Source organism: Mugil cephalus, chromosome 14, assembly GCF_022458985.1.
Source record: "Mugil cephalus isolate CIBA_MC_2020 chromosome 14, CIBA_Mcephalus_1.1, whole genome shotgun sequence".
Lineage (NCBI taxonomy): Eukaryota > Metazoa > Chordata > Actinopteri > Mugiliformes > Mugilidae > Mugil > Mugil cephalus.
In genome coordinates this window covers 21,885,149-21,907,587 of record NC_061783.1, presented here as the reverse complement: position 1 = coordinate 21,907,587, position 22,439 = coordinate 21,885,149, and the positions used below count along the sequence as shown (strand labels likewise).

Below are 22,439 nucleotides of genomic sequence, written 5' to 3'. Positions count from 1 at the left end.
CGCTCTGGGCTAACTCCTCCCTTTCCTTCCTGAGCCACCATACGATTACCAGTTCCTCTTAGAGGCCAACCAGAAGCCCCTATCCACAGCTTCTTCTACCTCCTCCCACACTTGGGGTTTTTGCTTCAGCTTTTGAGACAAAGAAGCTTCTGGTGCCAGCATACCTGCCTGCTGCTTCCCCTGGAGACCTCTTGGGTCAAACAGGACCTTCTTGAGCTCGATGGCCTCCCTCACCACTGGTGTCCACCAGCGAGTTCAAATGTTGTCACCACGTCACGCACCGACAACCTTCTGGCCAAAGCTCCCACCAGCCACTTCTGTAATGGAGGATTTGGACTTCCAACCTCCCCCAGTGCATGAGAGGCTTTTCCAGAGGTGGTGGGAGTTGAAGGTTTTTGTGAACAGGGGGCCTCCACCAGTTATTCCAAGTTATTTCCAACCAAACCATTACACGTTTGGGTTTACCCAGTCTTCCCCACCACCTGATCCTACTCACCACCAAACCTCTCTTCACCCGAGTGACGTGAGACATCATTGACCTTTGGCCTAAGGTTCTCTGGTACCAAGTACACTTAGGAGCCACCTTAGTTTCAAACATGTTATCAACAGTCTGTGACCAGCACAAAAGCCCAACAACAGAAAACTTGGCTTTAAATCAGGCAGCCCGTTCCTCATAACCACTCGACTCCAAGTTACTACATTGCTGCCAACATGGGTGTTGAAGTTTCCCAGAAGAATTATTAGAGTTCAGCTTAAACATTATTGTGTGTTTGTCAAAGCTTTGGTGGCGCTGGAGAAAGATTAGGAGCTCAAATCATCAATTTTCACCATTAATGAACTTTAATAAAAATACATAGTAGAGGCATGGGTATCTATTTAACACACACAACAAAATAAACCACAAAATGTATTTCTAATCATTTTAAAGGAAGCGAGAGGTGAGTTGGATCCAGAGTCTTCAGATATTTGTAGTGTTTAAACAAGGCAGCAGTGTCCTGGAGAAGAGTTGCTAAAGAAACAATTCAAATACATCATCATGTAGTTTATTGTTATTATTATTATTATTATTATTATTATTATTATAAACATACAGTCCATGTGTCTTGAGTGACGTTGGTGTTATTAGACACGCCCTGTTCTCGACAACAGGTTTTATTATTATTAATATTATTATTATCATCATTATTATTATTATTATTATTGTCTTTTGTCACTTTGCATCGCCATTTAAAATAATTTTATTTATTTTTTTATTTTTTTAAATGTTAACAGTTCTTATACCTGTACATAGTTGCTGGATGATGACGCTACTGGTGCACCTCGTATCAGGAAATACGAGGAATTACAAAATAAAAAACGATTCCCTGTATAATTTCTGATAGAACTAAAATCAAAAGTCTCCACAAACTAATTTCTCTCCAGACTGTACACTCACCGTTTACTTATTGACGGAGTGAATGAATGATTGCGAAATTACTGCCATCGCTTTTATTTTGAAAAGCCGTTCGTGCATGCGCTCTAAACAGATTCATACTACAAAACCACGTAAGAACTGGCTTTACCTCCAGTAGTGGATCTACTTTAGGATTCAGAAACACAGCTCTTTACCAGCTGATGACCCAGTGTCTTCATCAGAAAAAAATCAGGATGAAAACGTCGTTGTTGCTGCTTCTCTTGTGTCATGTTTCATCATCAGGTAAGATCACATTCACATTCTTTATCATCTTTTCTTTTCTTTTCTTTTCTTTTCTTTAAATTCTTTTCACTCGACCTTACATGTTGCTCAGTGTCATGGCTTTAACTGTTCTCACATAGTTGATGTTTAACCAGACTCCTTTTATCAAATGAAGCCTAAGTCCATATTTAATTTAGTATTAGTTATATAATTCTTATTATTTACTTTAATAGAGACATTATATTCGTTCTTTGTTCCACAGTGAAACACTCCCTGAACTTTTACATCACTGCGGACTCTGGAGCCCCAAACCTCCCAGGGTTCATGGCTGCTTTATTCATCGATGACGTCCAGGTGACTTACTGTGACAGCAGCAACAAGACATTAGAACCAAGACAGGACTGGGTGAAAAAAGTGTTTGACGAAAATCCTGAACTCTGGAAATGGTACACGGAGCAGTGTTTTGAGATTCTTCCTCCCCTCTTCAAAAGCAGACTGGACAGTTTGATCCAGGTCTTCCACGACGATGAAGATCCAGGTAGGTCTACATATTCCAGGTTTAAGTAACAAAAACGAAGGCTGCCACTGATCACCCACTTCAATATTTTTTATATTATACAGGTCACTTTAGACAAAAACTATATTTCTACTTTATACTGCAGCCTGATTAAGCAATATTCATACTACTATCGTTTTTCTTGCTACACACAGATTTTCTACTGTTAATAGATAATTATTTGTTCTCAGATTATTTGCAGGGGTTAAATTATGGAGGTAAAAGTTCAGGAAGATACTCTGGTACTGTTTAAAAAAAAAAATCTATTCAATGATTTGACTGTTGAATAACTGCCCATAAATAAAAAAGATGATGATGGCTAAAGCATGCTACTGAAACCATTCAGATTACACTGCAGCGTCTACAAACCAGAGCATCACACAATGGATCATCATTTAAAATCATCTTCAGATATTTATACATCACTGTTCATTGTGATCTCTGTTGTCTCTCTCTCAGGTCTTCACGTTGCACAGACTATTGAGGGCTGTGTATGGAATGAAACGTCTGGAAATATCACTGGTTTTTCATGGCTTGGTTATGATCGAAGAGACTTCATTAAACTGAGTTCGACGCCTTGGAAAACAAAGGCAATAATTTACGATCTGCAGTTGCTCACTGAGACTTACCCCGAGCATCTGAAGTTGTTTTTGAAGTATGGGAACAGCTCTCTGCTGAGAACAGGTAGAGTCACATGACCTGATGTAGTTTGGTGAACACTATACTGTTTATTGTATATTTGTTGTATTATCAGTTCAATGAGTCTGACGCTTCTTCTGAGAAAGATGAAGAGATGTTTGACAAGAAAGAACTAATCACTTCACTTTTTATTCTTCACCATCATTGGTTCAATATATTCTTTAATATTTTTTATGACCATAGATCAGCTCCATCTGTGTTTGTGGTTAATCAGCAAAGATGACCATGTTAGAAATATATAGTATGTACTTGATTCCATGTATCTACCTGGTTAATTTCTCCATAATCTAAATTATTTTTGTTCCTCTTCCTCCTCTATTTCTCTCCCTGCAGACGTCCCCTCAGTGTCTCTCCTCCAGAAGACTCCCTCCTCTCCAGTCAGCTGCCACGCTACAGGTTTCTACCCTGACAGAGCCATGATGTTCTGGAGGAAAGATGGAGAGGAGATTCATGAAGGAGTGGAACATGGAGAGATCCTCCCCAACCATGATGGATCCTTCCAGATGAATGTTGACCTGAACATTTCATCAGTCTCACCTGAAGACTGGAGGAGGTACGACTGTGTGTTTCATCTCTCTGGTGTGGAGGACGACATCATCACCAAACTGGATGAAACACAGATCAGAACCAACTGGGGTAAGAGGACATGAATGTGGTTAGTTGGGTATTTAAGGCCTTGTCCTGCAGGTAAAATAATAATACATCACTTTATTCTTGTTCTTAATACAGCTAAGAAGCCCAGTAATGAGGCCTCAACCATCATCATCGTTGGAGTAGTTTTTGTTCTCATTCTCGCAGCTGCTGGATTCATCCTTTATAAAAAAAAACAACAAGCATCAGGCCTTTGATTTGAAGGCTCCACCTCGTAAGTGAAACGTATTTTGTTCAGTTTTATCCGATCTAACAAACTGTTCAATGCTTAACTTACTGTGACTTTTTACACTATTTGTTTCAGTCATTACAGACCCTGTGTCACACCGTGGTGAGGGCGTCTTGTCTTGGGGTTGTTTTGTCCTGTCATTTCCTGTTTTATTTTGAAAAGTAACGCTCCTCTCGTTTCAGGTCACTTGCCCTTCCTCATGTGTCACAAGTCTGATTGTCTTCCCTGATTCCTGATTGTGTCCACCTGTCCCCTATTTCCCTCCATGTGTTTAAGTAGTCTGTGTTCCCCTTGTCTCGTGCCAGAGTGTTATCGTCGTCATCCTGTTCTCGTGCTTTGCTTCATGTTTTCAACCAAAGTATTTACAAGTAAGCCTGTGAATCCTCTCGGAGAGATAGTTTTGGTTTGTTTAGTTTTTTCTTAGTTATTTCCTCAGTTCTGAGGTTTTCCTCCATTCGGAGTGTTTTGTGTTTATTTTGTGATTTGTTTCTTCGATTTGTATTTCCTCCTTTTGGAGAGTTTTTTTTGTTTTCACTGATTAGATTTACGTCCAGGAATTTTTGTGGCCATTTGTTTGTCCCTCTGTGAGGGATCTCTGAGCATTCCAATTAAAGCCCCTTTGTCATCTCTGCATACTGAGTCCTGAGTTCTGCTTCGAGTCCCGGCCTGACACCCTGAGATGTTCAGCTGTGAGCTCTCTGAGAATCTGGATCCAGAAGCCTGAAACCTGATGAACACACTGGGTCACCTCACAGTTTATGGGAGGAAATCTGTTTCCTTACCTCCCAGATGTTTTCAGATATGTCTTATTATAGGTCAGGATAACTTGAATGAATTAGGGATACATGTTCTTTCTTTTCTCTGCTGAGTTTACACTTAGTTTACACTTAGAGACTAGATCAAGCAAAGTCTAGTTCAGGAGTCTTTACTAGTTTTCAGGCCAAGGACCCTCAAACCTATGGAGAGATCTATATGTGTGCTGTATTTAACTGGTGATAAATATATGTTATTAGTGTTTTTCATTCAATATTAAGCTCTTCAGGGTGAGCTGACAGAATCGGTGCGTAAAATGAGGCCTTGTGATTGGCTTAGCAGTGATAGGGGCGGGGCCTACTATGTACAGGATGCTTAGATTGACAGGTATCAGCTAGTGTGAAAGATAACATCTTCTGCCTCCATTTATCCGTTTACTCAAATATGTTGGATTCATGTTAATGTGTATTTAAAGAAAATTGTGGAGAATTAAATATATATATATATATTTACATAAAGATTTTTTCACATACATTTCTATGTGTAAAACTGTCTTGACTCCCTGTAGTTGGTGGGTCTGTTTAGCCACATTCTGCAGCATTTTCTCCTGCGCTTTAATGTTTTGATGTTATTCTATGACTCAACTTTCATTACTTTGAATGTGACCCACTGGACAAATAACTGAAAGATACTGATTACTCGATTACTTTTTCATATGCTCAAGTTTAGTCGTGTTATTCATTCATTTCATTGTGGTTCCACTCACACGGTGGGTGAAAGAGAGTCACACCTGTTTTATGAGTTTACCGAGGGAATTTGGTTTGGTTTTAGCTGAGTCAAGTTCTTCTTTGGTTACAGTTTAATTCTTCTCTGCTCCATCACTCCAGTGATGAACCGTATGTCAAAAGGTCACATTTTTATGGGTAGATTAAGAATAGGAACTTGAAGGATATGGGGCTTGGTCTAGTTCCTGAACTTAAGTAATAATTTATTGATGATAATTATCAGTTTAAATGTTGCTGTCTAACGTTTCAGAAATGTCCCCAATATATCAATCTAATTATGAGTCACATTTACATTAGTACACATTGTATTTATGACACTAAACTTTGGGCAAATTCTGAGGAAAATAAAATCTAGTTTACTGTGTGTCCATTATATCGATGCAGAATAAGAACCAGCAATAATGATTCATGTGAAAAGACAATAGTGCTGTCACTGATCTTTTTCTGACAACTCTACAATAAATGTTTCTATCCACTGCAGAACAAAAGTACACACCAGACCCTGTTAGTCAGTTATGTGTCTACAGACCAGATCAAACTACCTTCAGCATCACAGACCACTTTCTCTGACCTGTAATGTTTGTGTCTCATCATCTAATTCTCTGTTAAACATTTAGAGCCACCTTCCTCTCAAATAATTACTACATATTGGACGCTTCTTTTCAGAGTCAACATCCCACAAACACATTTTTGTCAAATTAGGTGATTTAGAAACATTTAAGTCAGATTTGACCCAGAGGACAACAGGAAGGTGAAGTAGTGAGTTGTGTAAACAATGTTTTAATTGATTTCACGTCATCAACCCCAGCACCACTACTCTTTGTCATGGATTTACTGCATCTAAAATTAAATGTTTATTGTCAAAAGGCGAGTTTAACTATCTGTGTTTTGTCGACATCTAGTGGACACAGGTGGTAACTACTGGATGTTTCTATGAGGCAGGACACAGTGTATTCGATCATATTTATAAGAATTGGACAAATTAAAATCTGAACCTGATGATAAAACTAAACATTAATTATTAGAGTTCATCTTAAACATGAATGCGTGTTTTTGTGTCAGATTTTAATCCATCAAACATCAAAGCTTTGATGGCGCTGGAGAAAAATCAGGAGATCAAATCATCATTTTCAACTTTAATTAACTTTTATAATAATACATGGTACAGGTATGCATGAATTATTTAACACACACACATAAAAAAGATAAATAAATAAATAAATCACAAAAAAAAAATATATTATTTCTATTCATTTAAAGGAAACGAGAGATGAGTTTTATCCAAAATCTTCAGATATTTGTAGTGTTAAAACTGCCACACAAGGCAGTCTATTGAATTATTTGATCAGCATTTAGTCTTAAATTGTTTTGCATCATGTGATAAGGAGGATATTATTATTATAAACATACAGACCATGTGACTTAAGTGGCATTGCGCTTCATTAGACACGCCCCCTACCATACAAGATAGTTCGGAGCGGCTGATCACGTCTGCTGGGCTTTATTATGTTTTGTAGAAAGCAAGATGAACAGACTATGTGTTTTTTACCTCTTCTGTCACTTTGCATCTCCAGGTAAAATTATTTTAAATGATTCTTTGCGACATGTTTATGCAACAGTTCTTCCTGGATTGCGACGCTACCGGTGTTATTGTTTTACTTTCACTTCAGTTACATGATCTGCAAATGTTCGTTTTTCACAAAAATCAACTCTAAATTGCACTTTGTGTTGATTTTGTTCATTTTGAGTATTTTAATCGACGACATTAATTACGGTGAACATGATGGCTGCATTTCACGTTGTTGCCCGCAGTTTGCATTCATGTCATCGAGTGAGTCGAGTCGACTCACAGTTTACGTGTCAGTGACAGAATCCTAGTAGTTATAATTCTAGTTATTGTTATCATCATTCTCTTACATATTATATATTAGTTATGTGGTAATTAAATGGTTCGTTGTAAAAAATGTCTCGTGAAACCTGCACTTACAACATTTATGTCCAACAGTGAAACACTCCCTGCAGATTTTCGTCAGTGCATCTTCTGGGATAACAACCTTCCCAGAGTTTGTGGGAGTAGCACTAGTGGATAGTGTTCAGGTGGGTTACTGTGACAGCAACATAGGGAGAGCTGAACCCAAACAGGACTGGGTGAAGAAATTATTGAAAGATGACCCACAGCACTTGGAGTGGTACACTCAGAGGTTTTTCGGGAAACAGGATTTCTTTAGAGCCAACATTGATGATTTGAAGCGGCGCTTAAACCAAACTGGAGGTAATGTCACAATTTTCTGCTCAAATACTTTAAACTTATCTATAGTTGTGACCACTGTTTCTATGGTAAATGCTGAATGTTCAGTTTCCAGCAGTCTGTGCTCCTGGCTGTTTCTGTCTGTCCAGATGAATCTTTTGGTTCTGGTCTGTCTCTTTCTCAGATGTTCATGTCCTTCAGAAGATGAATGGCTGTGAATGGGATGATGAGACTGGTGATATCACAGGTTATAATCAGTATGGTTATAATGGAGAAGACTTCATTGCACTGGACTTCCAGACACTGTCATGGACTGCACCAAAACCACAGGCTCTCACCACCAAACTGAGATGGGACACTGATAAAGCTAGACTAGAATCTAATAAAATCTATTACATCAACACGTGCCCTAACTTCCTGCAGAAGTATGTACGCTATGGGAGAAGCTTTCTTCAGAGAACAGGTACCTGATAACTACACTTTCAGTTTCCCATAGTTGACAGGAAACAGTCCAAAGGTTTATCAGATCGTGTCTCTCCCTCCAGACGTCCCCTCAGTGTCTCTCCTCCAGAAGACTCCCTCCTCTCCAGTCAGCTGCCACGCTACAGGTTTCTACCCTGACAGAGCCTTGATGTTCTGGAGGAAAGATGGAGAGGAGATTCATGAAGGAGTGGAACATGGAGAGATCCTCCCCAACCATGATGGATCCTTCCAGATGAATGTTGACCTGGACATTTCATCAGTCTCACCTGAAGACTGGAGGAGGTACGACTGTGTGTTTCATCTCTCTGGTGTGGAGGACGACATCATCACCAAACTGGATGAAACACAGATCAGAACCAACTGGGGTAAGAGGACATGAATGTGGTTAGTTGGACATTTAAGGCCTTGTCCTGCAGGTTAGTTGATAATGTATCTAAACAGACTGTAATGTTATGAAGAAGAGTTTCCTTTCATACAGATGCAAAGTACATGAGGGGGAATGTACCTCTGTTCTAAACTTTATCTGAACTGTTCTTAATTGTTTTTTATTCAACAGTGAAGCCCAGTAACAAGACCTCCACCATCATCATCTCTGCAGTGGTTGTTGTTGTTGTTGTTGTCGTCGTTGCAGCAGCTGCTGGATTCATGGTTCATAGAAAGAAACAAGGTGAGCTACTTTGATTTAGTCTTTGAGTTGAATCCTACAGTTTGAAGCATCCAGCAGTAAAAGCTGAGTAAGTCTCAGAGTCAGGAGAAGTCAGGAGAACATGACTATACTATGATGATGAGGGAGAGAAGTGATGAAGAAAGAAACAAAGTGAGAACTAAACAGAAGAGCAGAGTGGATTTATTCTTCAGGTTGAGTGAGCAGAAGAGGATCATATTCACTAGAGATAAGATGATGAAAGATATTCTGACATTAACAACTGGAAGTGAAATGACCTGTCTTTACTTTTCATTTCAGACCAAAAGGCTCCACTTAGTAAGTAAAACTTATTTTATTCTGTTTTATCTGATCTAACAAACTGTTGATGATTTCTCCAGACTATGAGTTGACCTTTAACTCTGTTTGTTTCTGACCTTACAGATAGTGAAGACAGCTCTGAGCTCTCTGTGAGACTGAATCCAGAAACCTCCTCCCAACCTTCCAGAGATCCAGTAGTTACAGAAAATGAATGAATTATAGTAAGAACAACTGAATGGATGGATGACGCCCTACTTTATGTGCTACACACATACAGCCACCTGGAGAAAGCTGGTGCATCTGTAAGAATTTTACTTTTTGATTTTTCCAATGCATTTAATTCTATCCAGCCACATATTTTAGTTAAGAAATTGCTTGATTGGAATCTAAATAGCTGTACTGCCCAATGGGTTATGGACTACCCACATGTAGACCCCAGTTTGTGGAAGTTGGGTAATGAGTTATCTAAAACTATTTTAACAAACACAGGGGCACCACAAGGTACTGTTTTATCTCCTTTTTTATTCACTTTGTACATATCAGACTGTAGGTCAAGCTTGTTGTCGGACGGCCATCTACAAAACTTTTATAGGCTACATCACTGGAGACAACCATATGGTGTGATGATAACCACCTCATTTTAAACTTAAACAAGACAAAAGAACTTGTCATCAATTTCAGAAGAAAAAAAGGCACCAGTCACTCTGTCTCCCATTATAAGTACCTTGGCATCCTTGTGGATGACAGGCTGGACTGGAAAGAGAACAACACCTGTGCCATTTTTACAAGCTAGGAAGCTACGGTCATTCGATGCTAGCAGGCCACTTTTGAATGTTTTTTTTTCATAGTATTTTAGCTAGTGTGATTTTTTATGCTGTTGTCTGCTGGGGACGGGGGTTAAAGTCTGAGGACAGACACAGGATCAACAAAGATATAAAAAAAGCAGGATCTATCATCGGTTTTGCCTCCTGACTCTTTAGAGGTGGTCATGGAGAAGAGGGTGGGTAGGAAACTCAGGTGTATCCTGCACAATGAGGGCCACCCACTCTATGTTTTTCAATGAACTGAAGAGTTCTTTTAGTAACAGACTGGTGATGCCTAGATGTTCCTCAGAGAGATTCAGGAGGTCTTTTGTACCTGGTGCAGTGAAGTTTTTTAATGAACATTGTTGTTGATTGTTGTTGATTTTTGTTGTGTGCTGTGCTAAGTAATGCATTGCACTTATTGTATTGCCTGGGCTTCAGTAGTGTGTTGTAGTGTGTTGTGTGTTGGATGTCTGGATGTACAGGGTGATGATTAATTTCCCTTTACAGGGATTAATAAAGTCAACCAACCAACCAACCAACAAACCCCAAAATTTGAACACCAGGTTAGTCGAGTTAAGTTCTGTTTTATTAATAATACTAATATTTATTCTCTTGTGTGTTCTTTTTTCCTTTTTTTTTGTATTTAAACATGTGTATGTTACACCAATTCACTTTACAGCTTAAATAAAATAAAATTCAACTACCATGTTGACATTCATGTCTTTCTGCACATTTAAAGTAGATTACATACGCCTGTCATTTGAAACAACTACTGAGCAAGTTAATGCCTCCACATGAGGTTCAGCTTAAAAGGTGACGGGTTAGAAAATGCTGGAGCTCAGCTGTAGTTTTCCTGACAATGATTTATTTTTCATATTCTCTTTGTATAGTACCTCACTGAGCTTTACACTATAACCTTTTCTTCAGTTTCATTGTAAAAACAAAAACCCGTCAGACTAGTTTCAAACATTCACAACAACAATAAAGTACCAAATTTGTCCTTCAGAATAAAAGCTGACTTGTCTCTGAGTTTGATGTAGCTCTGAGGAGTTAAACGTCTTCCACATCTGATGCAGACGTGGTTCAAACACTGACTCCCTTAGATCTTAAATGGATGTCACAGAAGAATGAAAGTCTCTCCGACACATCACATGTCTCCAACATCCCAGAGCCTCCTGGATCATGTCTCTCCATCTGTAGACAGGAGCAGACGTCCCATCTTTACCATGAGAAAGTATTATTGTTGTCCAAGAGGAGGACACAGTGACTCCTGAATGTCACATGTAGAAGGAACAGGCTGATTAATTCAACGTCACAAATAAACTGTATTAATGTTTCCTTTCATTTGACTTTTACTCAGCTCTAAATGTGGACTATGAAATTATTTGTAGAATTCATAATTTTACCTAAATAATTTGCATTTCCTTTAATATCATGGGAAATGAGCAGTTTCTTGTAAAGTTGTTCTGCTAATTTTGTACATTTTTTGCTGATACTATTTCATTTGACTTTTTTTTATTAGGTTTATGCATCTATTTTATTGTATTCTTGTTTTATTTCAATTTTTTAGTGTTTTTATGTGCAATCTTGTGCAATCATTCTGATCATTACAGATATTGTTGTAACAACCTATGACTTAGTTTTATTTATAATGATGTGTTGTTCATTTTTTAATATTCGATGGATACCTGATTTGTTACACGGATGGACAGCCCCACCCCTCCACCATGCTGGTTTACTTATATGTATATATCTGTACAGCTCTATTTTTATTTTCTACTGTTTTTATATTTACACTCCTTTAGCCAGGAGCTAAAGCCCAATATTTCGTTATGTACACACATGATGACAATAAATTACTCTTTAATCTTGAATGGAAGAGGTGGAGATTATGCTCTATACACTAGTCCGCCACCAGGGGGTACGCTATGTTCACTTTTCAGGAGTAGTTCCGCCGTCCATCTTTATATTGTCTACGTCATAAAGATACAGATCATGTGACCATTGTTTGTAAACGCATGTGTATTTAGTCGTCACTGGTCACGTCTTCTACTACACAACAAATTTCAGAGCAGCTGATTATATCTGTTGGGCTTTACAAATGCAAGATGAACAAATTGCTGTTGTTTTCCCTCTTCTGGCACTTCGCATCTCCAGGTAAAATTATTTCAAATGTTTCTTTGTGACATGTTTATAGAATAGTTCCTACACCTCTAGATCCTTCTACGCTACTGGTGTTATAGTTTTACTTTCATCTGAATTCACAAAAAATGCAACTCTAGTTGCTTTGTGTTGATTTTGTTAATTTTGAGGATTTTTAACGACAATGAAACACGATGGTTGCATTTATTTTATTATTGCTTGCAGTTCCCATTCAGTTTCCATTCAACGAGTGAGTTGACCCAAAGTTTGCGTTTGATAGTTCAAGAAGAGGCCTAGTGGCAATAAGAGTTGTTGTTGTAAAACTGATCCTAGTGTGTTAAAAAGTATATTAAAAAGAAAACTAAGTTGTTGATATTATTACAACACATTAAGGAGTGTCTAGAACTCACACACTTCACTTAATATCATTTGATTATTTATTAAAAGGGTATTATACCAACTAGATCAGATATATATTTTAATACTGTAAAAATGTCACTTGAAACCTGCACTTACAACATTTTTGTTCAACAGTGAAACACTCCTTGCAGCTTTTCGTCACTGCATCTTCTGGGATACCAAACTTACCACAGTTTGTGGGAGTAGCAGTAGTTGATGATACTGTGGTGGGTTACTATGACAGCAACATAAGGAGAGTTGAACTCAAGCTGGACTGGACGAAGAAATTTATAAAAGATGACCCCCACCACTTGGAGTACTACACTAACGAGTGTTTAAAGAACTGGCATATCCTGAGAGTGAGCATTGACGGTCTGAAGCAGCGCTTAAACAAAACTGGAGGTAATGTCACAATTTTATTACTTTTAACGAATGAATAAAATTAAAATTATTTATTTTTGTCAGTTTTTCACCTTATTTTTGTAAATTTGTTCATAATCATAATTCTGTATATATTTTTTCCTTTTTATTTTACTAGATAATACTTAGGATGTATGAAATGTTCTATGTTTGTTGAGCGCTGTTGGTTTCCAGGGCAGTGGTGGTCTTTTGAGAAATAATCACCACTGAGTATTGGTGACTGACCAATCAGAAACAAGAGAGCACTGCTCTAAAATAGAATAGAATAGAATAGAATAGAGGCTGGATACCTCCCAGCGAGAAGGTTCGGGTTCGAGTCCAGCTCGGGGTTTTCTCCGGGTACTCCGGTTTCCTCCAAAGACATGCTCGTTAGGTCCAACTAGTGACCAAGGTGTGAGTGTGAATGGTTGTTTGTTGAGTGTGGTGACCTATCCAAGGTGTACCCCGCCTCTTGCCCGATGCCAGCTGGGATAGACTCCCGCTACACTAGCAACCCCTGCAACCCTAGTCAGGATTAAGCGGTATGGAAGATGAGAAGAGAATAGAATCTTTATTGGGGCGGTTGGAATTTGCATGTTCTCCCTGTGTTCTCGTGGGTTCTCTCCAGGTTCTCCGGTTTCCTTCCATCCCCAAGACATGCTCGTTATGTTCATTGGTGATTGTAAATTGACCCTAGGTGTAAGTGTAAGTATGAATGGGTGGAAGGGAGACCTATCCAGGGTGTATCCGGGTGAGGATAACCAGTAGTAGAGATAAAGTGATGAGATGATAGTCTGTATCAATAAAATGATATGAAATAAAATGAATTCACACTTCTGTTTACATGTACAGTCTGTTCTCCAGTAGTCACTGGAGTACGTCCTGGACGTGTTCAATGTGTTGAGGGGTGCGGGAGAAGATCAAAATGTCACCCGGGTAGACTAATACATATTTATTCAACGGATCACACAAAACATCATTAACTAGAGCCTGGAAAACAGCAGGGGCATTAGTGAGACCAAAGGTATTACAAGAAATTCAAAGTGCCCTAGTGGTGTGATGAAGGCCGTCTTCCATTCGTCCCATTACCTGATTCTAACAAGGTGGTAGGCGTTGCGTAGATAATGGCTCTAAAGCTGAGTCCATGAGTGGAATTGGTCAAATGAGCCCACTGTCCAGAGACTTGGCGATGTACTTCTCCATGGCCTTCTTCTCAGGTTTGCTGAGGTTGCATGGTGGGGGGCTTGGCCTCTGAACTGGGGTGTGCTCACCGGAGGCAGTAGGCATGGCAGTAGTGACTCCATCGCCGCATCGTCAACGATTCCCAGTCCACAAGGGGATTGTGGGTCCTCAACCAGGCTAACGCCACCACCACATGGAGAGCAGGAGAAGAGATGACATATAGTTCAATGTGGTCTTGATGATTAATGGATAACAACAGTTTAAGTGGGTCGATCTTGTGTGTGACTACTGTTAGCAGTTGACCTCTTTGGGTGCATCTTATTCTTGCAAAGATAGGCCATGTTTCTGGACAAAAACTGCATCAATTAAGCTCTCGTCACCACCACTGTCCAGCAGTACACGGGCTGGGATGGTGTGTTGGGGCAGGAGCAGGAGAAGGTGCTAAGTCGATTAGGTGGATGCCTAGCTCGATTAGTTCCTGCAGGGAGGTAGAACTGTATCTAAATGCTAGTTCGTCAGCAGCAGCAGTGAGCTGGGTGATGGTCGTCTCCAGTCAAGTTGATTCATTCCTAGGGAGAGTGAGTGTAGACGACTAGTAAGGGTTCAGAGAATGGCATCGTATTGCACCCCCACCACTCCTTATTTCTCCAGTACATTAAGCATGCATCCACTGTCTGTGTAAGTAATGGCGAATGGCGAACAAAAAGCGCTGGAAACTCCAGGAGAAAGAACACAATATTGGCTGCTTGGTCAGGAGACCAGGTCGACACGGAGGCAATAAAAAGAGGAAAAAATAGAGATATAACTGCTAACCTCTCTTCGCTTCTTCCTGTTGTCCAACCAATTGTAAAACGCAATGTCAATGTCCCCTAAATCGTGACATCATCTGGAAGCGCCAGATGCTCACCTGAGCAGATCTGGTACGTACACTGAAGGAGACAAACTATGAATCATGGGTAACATGCAGGATACAGGAAAATATAGATATCAACATCCCCTGATGCAAAAACTATTTCTGTTGTCTAATGTGAGCATTGTTTCTATGGTACATACTGAGTGTTCTGTTTCCAGCAGTGTCTGTCCTCCTGGCTGTGTCTATGTGTCTAGGTGACTATATATGTTCTGGTCTGTCTCTTTCACAGATGTCCATGTCCTTCAGAGGATGAATAGCTGTGAATGGAATGATGAGACTGGAGATATCACAGGTTATAATCAGTTTGGCTATGATGGAGAAGACTTCCTTTCACTGGACCTACAGACACTGACTTGGACTGCACCAAAACCACAGGCTCTCACCACCAAACTGAGTTGGGATACTGATAAAGACAGACTAGAATACAATAAAAACTATTATATCAACACGTGCCCTAACTTCCTGAAGAAGTATGTCTTCTTTGGGAGGATCTTTCTGCAAAGAACAGGTAGTTACCTGTAATTAATACACTCAGCAACTGTGTACGCCTTCAGTTTCTAACCAATGGTTCACAGGAAACAGTCCAAAGGTTTATTTAACCATGTCTCTCCCTCCAGACGTCCCTTCATTGTCTCTCCTCCAGAAGACTCCCTCCTCTCCAGTCAGCTGCCACGCTACAGGTTTCTACCCTGACAGAGCCATGATGTTCTGGAGGAAAGATGGAGAGGAGATTCATGAAGGAGTGGAACATGGAGAGATCCTCCCCAACCATGATGGATCCTTCCAGATGAATGTTGACCTGGACATTTCATCAGTCTCACCTGAAGACTGGAGGAGGTACGACTGTGTGTTTCATCTCTCTAGTGTGGAGGACGACATCATCACCAAACTGGATGAAACACAGATCAGAACCAACTGGGGTAAGAGGACATGTCTACAGTTCGATGATGTCCGTTTTTAGTTTTCTCTTTTATGGTCCTTTTTTTTCTTACACTCTGAATAATTAAGTAATTTAAAAATTATGCTTTGGTTATGTTGACTTTATTTGAAATTTGGAGCAGACTGAGCAGTCAGTCTTCATAATAACAAAATCATATTTACAGATGAATGTACATCTGTTCCAATCGTCTTTATCTGGACTGTTCTTAATTGTTCTTTATTCAGCCGAGAAGCCCAGAGACAAGACCATCACCATCATCATCATCATCATCTCTGCAGTGGTTGTTGTTGTTGTCGTCATCTTTGCAGCAGCTGCTGGATTCATGGTTCATAGAAAGAAACAAGGTGAGCTACTTTGATTTAGTCTTTGAGTTGAATCCTACAGTTTGAAGCATCCAGCAGTAAAAGCTGAGTAAGTCTCAGAGTCAGGAGAAGTCAGGAGAACATGACTATACTATGATGATGAGGGAGAGAAGTGATGAAGAAAGAAACAAAGTGAGAAATAAACAGAAGAGCAGAGTGGATTTATTCTTCAGGTTGAGTGAGTAGAAGAGGATCATATTCACTGGAGATAAGATGATGAAAGATATTCTGACATTAACAACTGGAACTGAAATGACCTGTCTTTACTTTTCATTTCAGACCAAAAGGCTCCACCTGGTAAGTAAAACTTGTTTTATTCTGTTTCATCTGATCTAACAAACTGTTGATGATTTCTCCAGACTATGAGTTGACCTTTAACTCTGTTTGTTTCTGACCTCACAGATACTGAAGACAACTCTGAGCTGAGTTCAGAAACCTGAAAAACAAATACCATGAGTTTCTTTATATGGGATCATCTTTACTAAATTGATGTCAGAGTTGTTGAATAGATTTGTTCTATTTTAGAGTTCACCATAACTTAAACACTAGTTGCTTGATGATGGAATATTCTCTCTGTAATGTCTCTGTGTAACTTTCGGACTTGTGTAGTATTTAATCCTCTTCCTGTCTCTCTTTCTACTTCTGGGTTTGTTAAGTATGTTCATTGCTTGAAGGGAAGAGTTTACTTTATTCTTTTAATTTAATTTGTTTATAGTTGTGTTGAGTTTCTGGAGATTTGAAAACATATTTAAGGAGAGTGTTGGAGGTGAACGAGAGGTGATTCTACAATTGGAACCAGAGGTTCCCTCAGATTCGTCAGAGTTTTTGACACTGTTCTGTCTTGTAATAATTTTTTTTTTGAATGCAAGAGAAGAGTTGCAGCAGTGATCACTTCTTTTCTTCAGCACGTCAATACATGACCACTTTTGGTTGCCAAAGCCACCACAAATTTCAACTGATCTCACAAACCATTTGGTGATTTCTCCAGACTGTTTCCTTCATTTACAAGGAATTAATCTTTTACTCAGACCTTACAGAACTCTCTGAGAGACTGGATCCATTTCTCACATATACTGAAGTTTTTGTCTGGATATCCTAAAAATGTCAATAAGCACATCAGAAGAGCTGCTTTCTTGATGATTGCTTTGTAATATTCTCTCTGTGAGGTCTGAGTGGATGAGGAAGTGAAATTCAAAAGATCCCCTTTTTTATCCTCTGTCACATGTTAACCTGACCTAGTTTTCTCGGTTGGAGTACCACACAGTGCATCTGTAGGTCAGCACGCTCTCTATAGTGCAACAGTAAAAGAGTTTCAGGAGTTTCTGGACCTTTTTAATAATGTGGGTGGTGTTCACTGTCCAGCCCAAGTCCTCTGAGATGTGAAGGTTAAGGACAACGTCGCATCAACGAGTCACAAACTTCAAGTTCCTCGGTCTACACATGAAATCAATGATGATTTCTTTGGTCTTTCTGGTATTGAGGTTGAACCCTTATAGGCTTGGCCCTGGTGCAGGGCCATGTTCAGAGCTGGTGAAGCCCTGAGGAGACATTTCTGTCCAGATATAGTAGCATTAGCTTTAGAATGATGTGAATTATAAATGTCCAGCAGACAGTAGGGTGCTCCAGAATCAAGACAAATCCACTTTGCACCTAATCTAGCAAAGAGTCGGCTACATCTGCTGCTAGTTTTAACTAGATAGATAGATAGTCAGTCAAAAATCGTTCTTCCAATGTTTTCTGCTGAATCAGAGACGTGCAGTCGGTCAGTCAGTCAGTGACAGGCAGCACTCAGAGAGTAACCTATGATAGTGCCGCGGTCCCACCACTGCTCAGAGTGAACAGCACTCTTTGATAGAAAATCAAAGTAAAAATAAATAAATACTAAGAATCTCCAGTCAGCTACTGTTGGTCTGAATTCAGACACATTCACTCCCTGAGACTTGTGTCTCAAATCAGTGTCACAGATGAATGAAAGTCTCTCTGAGATGTGTCAGATTTCACATCACATATATTCAACGTTTCAGAGCTGTCTGGATCATGAGAACCTTCTAAAGAACTCGGAACATGTTTGTTATGTAACATTTAAGGGCATCATACTACAGTACATATATGTGTTTGCTGTTGGGAGTCTGACAGCATCATTTGTTCCTACATGTGAAGTTATTGGCTGATTTAAAACCACTGAAAACCACGAGGGTTCGGTTTCTCTTTCTTTCTTTGTCACTTTAATAGCCTGCTGGTGGAGTTTTGTGAACCATGAACATTGTAGAGAATTATGTGGTTGGAGTTTGAGAAGTAGGTAAAAGCCCATTCTACTGTGACAAGTCAGTCCTGTTTCTTCCTGTTTGCACAATGGTCTTTGTGGATTAACTCAAAGAATAAGAACACACAAGGCTGATCTGGTCATTATGTATTGGATAAAATTTGGAGGTTAACATGTGACCTCTGTCACATGTTAACATGATGACCCAGTTTTCTCCGCTGCAGTCCCACACAGTGCATCTGTAGGTCAGCACGCTCTCTATAGTGCAACATTAAAGGTTTTTCAGGGGTTTCTGGGCCTTTTTAATAATGTGGGTGGTGTTCACTGTCCAACCCAAGTCCTCTGAGATGTGGAGGTTGTTGGTGAGATGTTCATGTCTACTTGTGAGAAACCAAAACTGTTTGACTTGATTCTATTTCCACTTTTGGTTGGCACAGCCAACACAAATCTAGTCATCAGGCTTTAGTAAACCACATTCATATCAGTCCAAGCAGCTGGTGACTTGGTCTAAATCTTGATAGAAACAGAACAAGATGAAAACTTTGCTTTTGTTGCTTCTCTTCTGTTGTGTTTCACCAACCGGTAAGATCTCATTCACATTCTTCACCATCTTTTCTTCCTTTTCTAGTTTCTTTTAACAGAAATCTACCATATTAGTGATGATGAGTCTATTTATGTTTCACTCACATTATAAATGTTGTTTGTTCCACAGTGAAACACTCACTGAAATATTCCATCACTGGATTCTCTGGAGTCTCAGACCTTTCAGAACTTGTGTCAGTTGCATCTGTTGATGACATTCAAATTGGATACTGTGACGGCATCAACAAGAAATTAGAACAAACACTGGACTGGGAGAAAAAAGTCTTTGGAAATGATCGTGAGAAATTAAAGTTGTACACTCACTATTGGTGTATCCTCACCTCTTCAAAGCCACGATTTCCAGTCTGAAACAGGTGTTCAACCAGAGTGAAGGTACAGTATGCGTTGTATGTGGTACCTGACCTCAGATTATTATAGTTTCATTCTTCATCTCAGTGTTTTTATAATCTGCATATCTCTGTGTCAGCTGACTCCTGGTCTGATCCTGGATCAGTATCTGTTCTTGTTTTTCTTAATACGCACTAGTGCAAAGGTTATAGAGAAGTGTAGGACTTTCCCACGGCTATGGTTAGTAGCCTACTATGGGTCGCTCAGAAACCAGACGCTGACACTAATAAACTCTGGTGGGATACTGTGACAGACAAAAATAATGAAAAAGAGATGGGCCTCACCAGGAACTGTACTGAGTGGCTGAAGATGTACTTGAAGTATGGGAAGAGCTCTCTGCTGACAACCAGTATGACCTGATACAGTTTCTTATGGAGCACTGTTTGTTAAGCTGCACATGTTAAAATTAATACAAAATCTTTCCTACATTTAGCTCCAAAATACTAAAAAAAAAAAAAAAAATACATTTACATTTACTAAATTTTAAATGTTTAAACAAAATGTAAATATTAAATGTTAAATACAAATGTTAAATGTTCAATACAAATGTTAAATGTGTCACTGACTAACAAAATTAGTTTCTTTATATGGGATCATCTTTACTAAATTGATGTCAAAGTTGTTGAATAGATTTGTTGTATTTTAGAGTTGACTAAAACTTAAACACTTGATACTGGATCATATCATCAACCAGTGGAGTTTACAGTTAGAGACCAGATCAGATGAAGTCTAGTGGAACCAGGTAGTAATGGTGGTTTAATAACTCAGCAGGAAATCATATTCATATAAAAGTGTTTGTTCAGTCAACTGGGCCAGTGAATGTAGTTTAGTCCCTGGAGATAAAGTGAAGATATAAGATAGAGACAAATAAGTTAATGTGCTCTTTTGTTGGTACATAGTTGTTACATTTTCTCAGTATAAAACATTCACTGAGGTGTTCAGTTTGCTGTTCTTGTTGTCGCCCTCTGGTGGACAGAACCAAACATTGCATACATCCAGTGGTGGTTCTAACTTGAAATTATTTTGTATTTACTTTTTATATTAATTTGTAATATTCTGTCTGTGAGGTCTGTGTGGATGAGGAAATGAAATTTCAAAGATGTTTCTTTAATCCTCTGTCACTTGTGACAAAACATTTTGACTTGATTTCATTTCCACTTTTACAGTCAGCACAAATCCAGTCATCAGGTTTAAGTTCAACACATTCATATCAGTCCAACCAGCTGGTGACTTGGTCTAAAGTCTTTATAGAAACAGAACAAGATGAAAACTTTTGTTGCTTCTCTTCTGTCACTTTTCATCAACCAGTAAGATCTCATACACATTCTTCATCTTTATCTTTTCTTTTCTTGTTTCCTTTTAACAGAAACCCACCACATTTGTGATAATAAATTGTTTTATGTTTCTTTTTCTTTCTCAAGATTCTTTATATTTAAATACTCTGTAACAATGCAACATCATTACCAACAGTGAATTTCTTGGTGCTTAATTTTTTTAAGGGTTCAGCAGAACTCAGTCTTTTTTCTTATGTTTTTTATATAATGGTGTTGATCAGAATCTCTTTTTTTCCAGGTTAGTTTAATCCCAGTAAATAAAAGAACAGCCAAACATTAAAAATATATTCTGACAGTGAGTTTAACCTCTGTGATCAGTTTACGGGGTTTGTCGCCCTCTAGTGGAAGTTCACTGAATCACAACTTTTACCGTGACTCAAACAGACACGTACAGGCTTCAATAGATTTTTAACATGAGTCATTTTAACAGGTTACTACTGTTCCCCTGTTACAAACAATTATAAGACTATTATATGACATTTGATAAAGATTTAGACTGAAAATAAATGAGACTTGTCACTGAGACGTTGTGGACAGACACTGATCACTCTTGATACATTTCACATTTCACAAATCTAAGAGTTTTTCTACCTATTAAACTCTTTTACTGAAGATGCAGCTCTAACTATGATTATGTTGGAGGCCTTAACTGTAAATGTAAATGATTAGAGTGATATCTGGAGTAATGGTGACATCACAAACAGAAGAACTTGGTCTTTATTGCATTGTATATGATAACACAAGTATAATACGTGTTTTATTTGGAATAATAATAATGATGCAATAAAAAAAAGGAGTGACAACAAATTATTGTTTTATCAGATTACATTAGATACTTTAAATTATTTTACCAACTGTTGCACTGGTAAAAGTATTGTCCCAGAGTCACACATGAACACACATGTCACAGGTACCAGTCACACCTGAAGAGTCTTATGTTGGATGAAATCCCACTCTTCATTTTTAAGGCAATGAAATCTCCATGAAACTGACAAACAAAGAGAGAGGTTTAATTATACCCCTGAGAACAGCTCAAATTAATAGTCATGGTGGATTCAATATTTATTATGGACTCATGGCTGCTCTGAACTACATGAGTTTTTACATTTGTTGTATCTTCATGTGCAAATAAATAAAGTTCAAAAGAGGGCTGAAGCATAAACTGGGGACATGTGAAGTTACAAAAGAGAGGTGTTTATTTAACTTAAAGAGAAAAGAAAACAGCAACAGGTGGGACATGGAGAGCTTCCCGACCCGGTGTCTGTAAGCAGAGTCGGCCCAAGCCTCCATGGGGCCCTGAGTAAACTTTGATTTTGGGGCCTCTATTTCTGCCAATAACATTGTTGATCATGCACACACCTACTATAACTCACTGTAGCCCTGGTTAGCCTATAGTCAGTCTGACATGTCTTTACACGTGTGTTACATGCTGAAATGATGGGATGTTGTTTCATGTGTAATCAGTGTAATTGTGGGACATGAAATAGGAGGTAGAGCGGGTGTTCTTGGACCGAAGGGTTAGCGGTTCGATCCCCCGAATGTGCAATACGCCTCAGTGTCCTTGAGCAAGACACTGAACCCCCAGTTTCTCCCAGTGTGTGGCACTGTGTGTGAATGTGTGTGTGCTTGTGTGAGTGAATGGGTGGATGCGTCTGTGACTGTAAAA

At 39.0% G+C, this 22,439-nt stretch overlaps 2 protein-coding genes across 2 annotated transcripts; both read left to right on the top strand.

Annotated features, from left to right (window-relative positions):
* Nucleotides 1-1,358: 1,358 nt before the first annotated feature.
* Nucleotides 1,359-10,561, top strand: LOC125020304. Its single transcript, XM_047605654.1, has 12 exons — nucleotides 1,359-1,696; nucleotides 1,938-2,213; nucleotides 2,691-2,915; nucleotides 3,264-3,566; nucleotides 3,660-3,763; nucleotides 6,820-6,922; nucleotides 7,354-7,620; nucleotides 7,781-8,059; nucleotides 8,142-8,444; nucleotides 8,636-8,746; nucleotides 9,044-9,061; nucleotides 9,167-10,561. Exons 1-12 carry the CDS (start codon nucleotides 1,615-1,617, stop codon nucleotides 9,256-9,258), a joined length of 2,163 nt encoding a protein of 720 aa, XP_047461610.1. The 5' UTR covers nucleotides 1,359-1,614; the 3' UTR covers nucleotides 9,259-10,561.
* A 1,245-nt stretch (nucleotides 10,562-11,806) lies between these two features.
* LOC125019716 (major histocompatibility complex class I-related gene protein-like) lies at nucleotides 11,807-17,048 on the top strand. Its single transcript, XM_047604681.1, has 7 exons — nucleotides 11,807-12,006; nucleotides 12,526-12,792; nucleotides 15,114-15,392; nucleotides 15,502-15,804; nucleotides 16,049-16,168; nucleotides 16,466-16,483; nucleotides 16,589-17,048. The coding sequence occupies exons 1-7, from the start codon at nucleotides 11,958-11,960 to the stop codon at nucleotides 16,624-16,626; spliced, it is 1,074 nt and encodes a 357-aa protein (XP_047460637.1). The 5' UTR covers nucleotides 11,807-11,957; the 3' UTR covers nucleotides 16,627-17,048.
* Nucleotides 17,049-22,439: the final 5,391 nt, after the last annotated feature.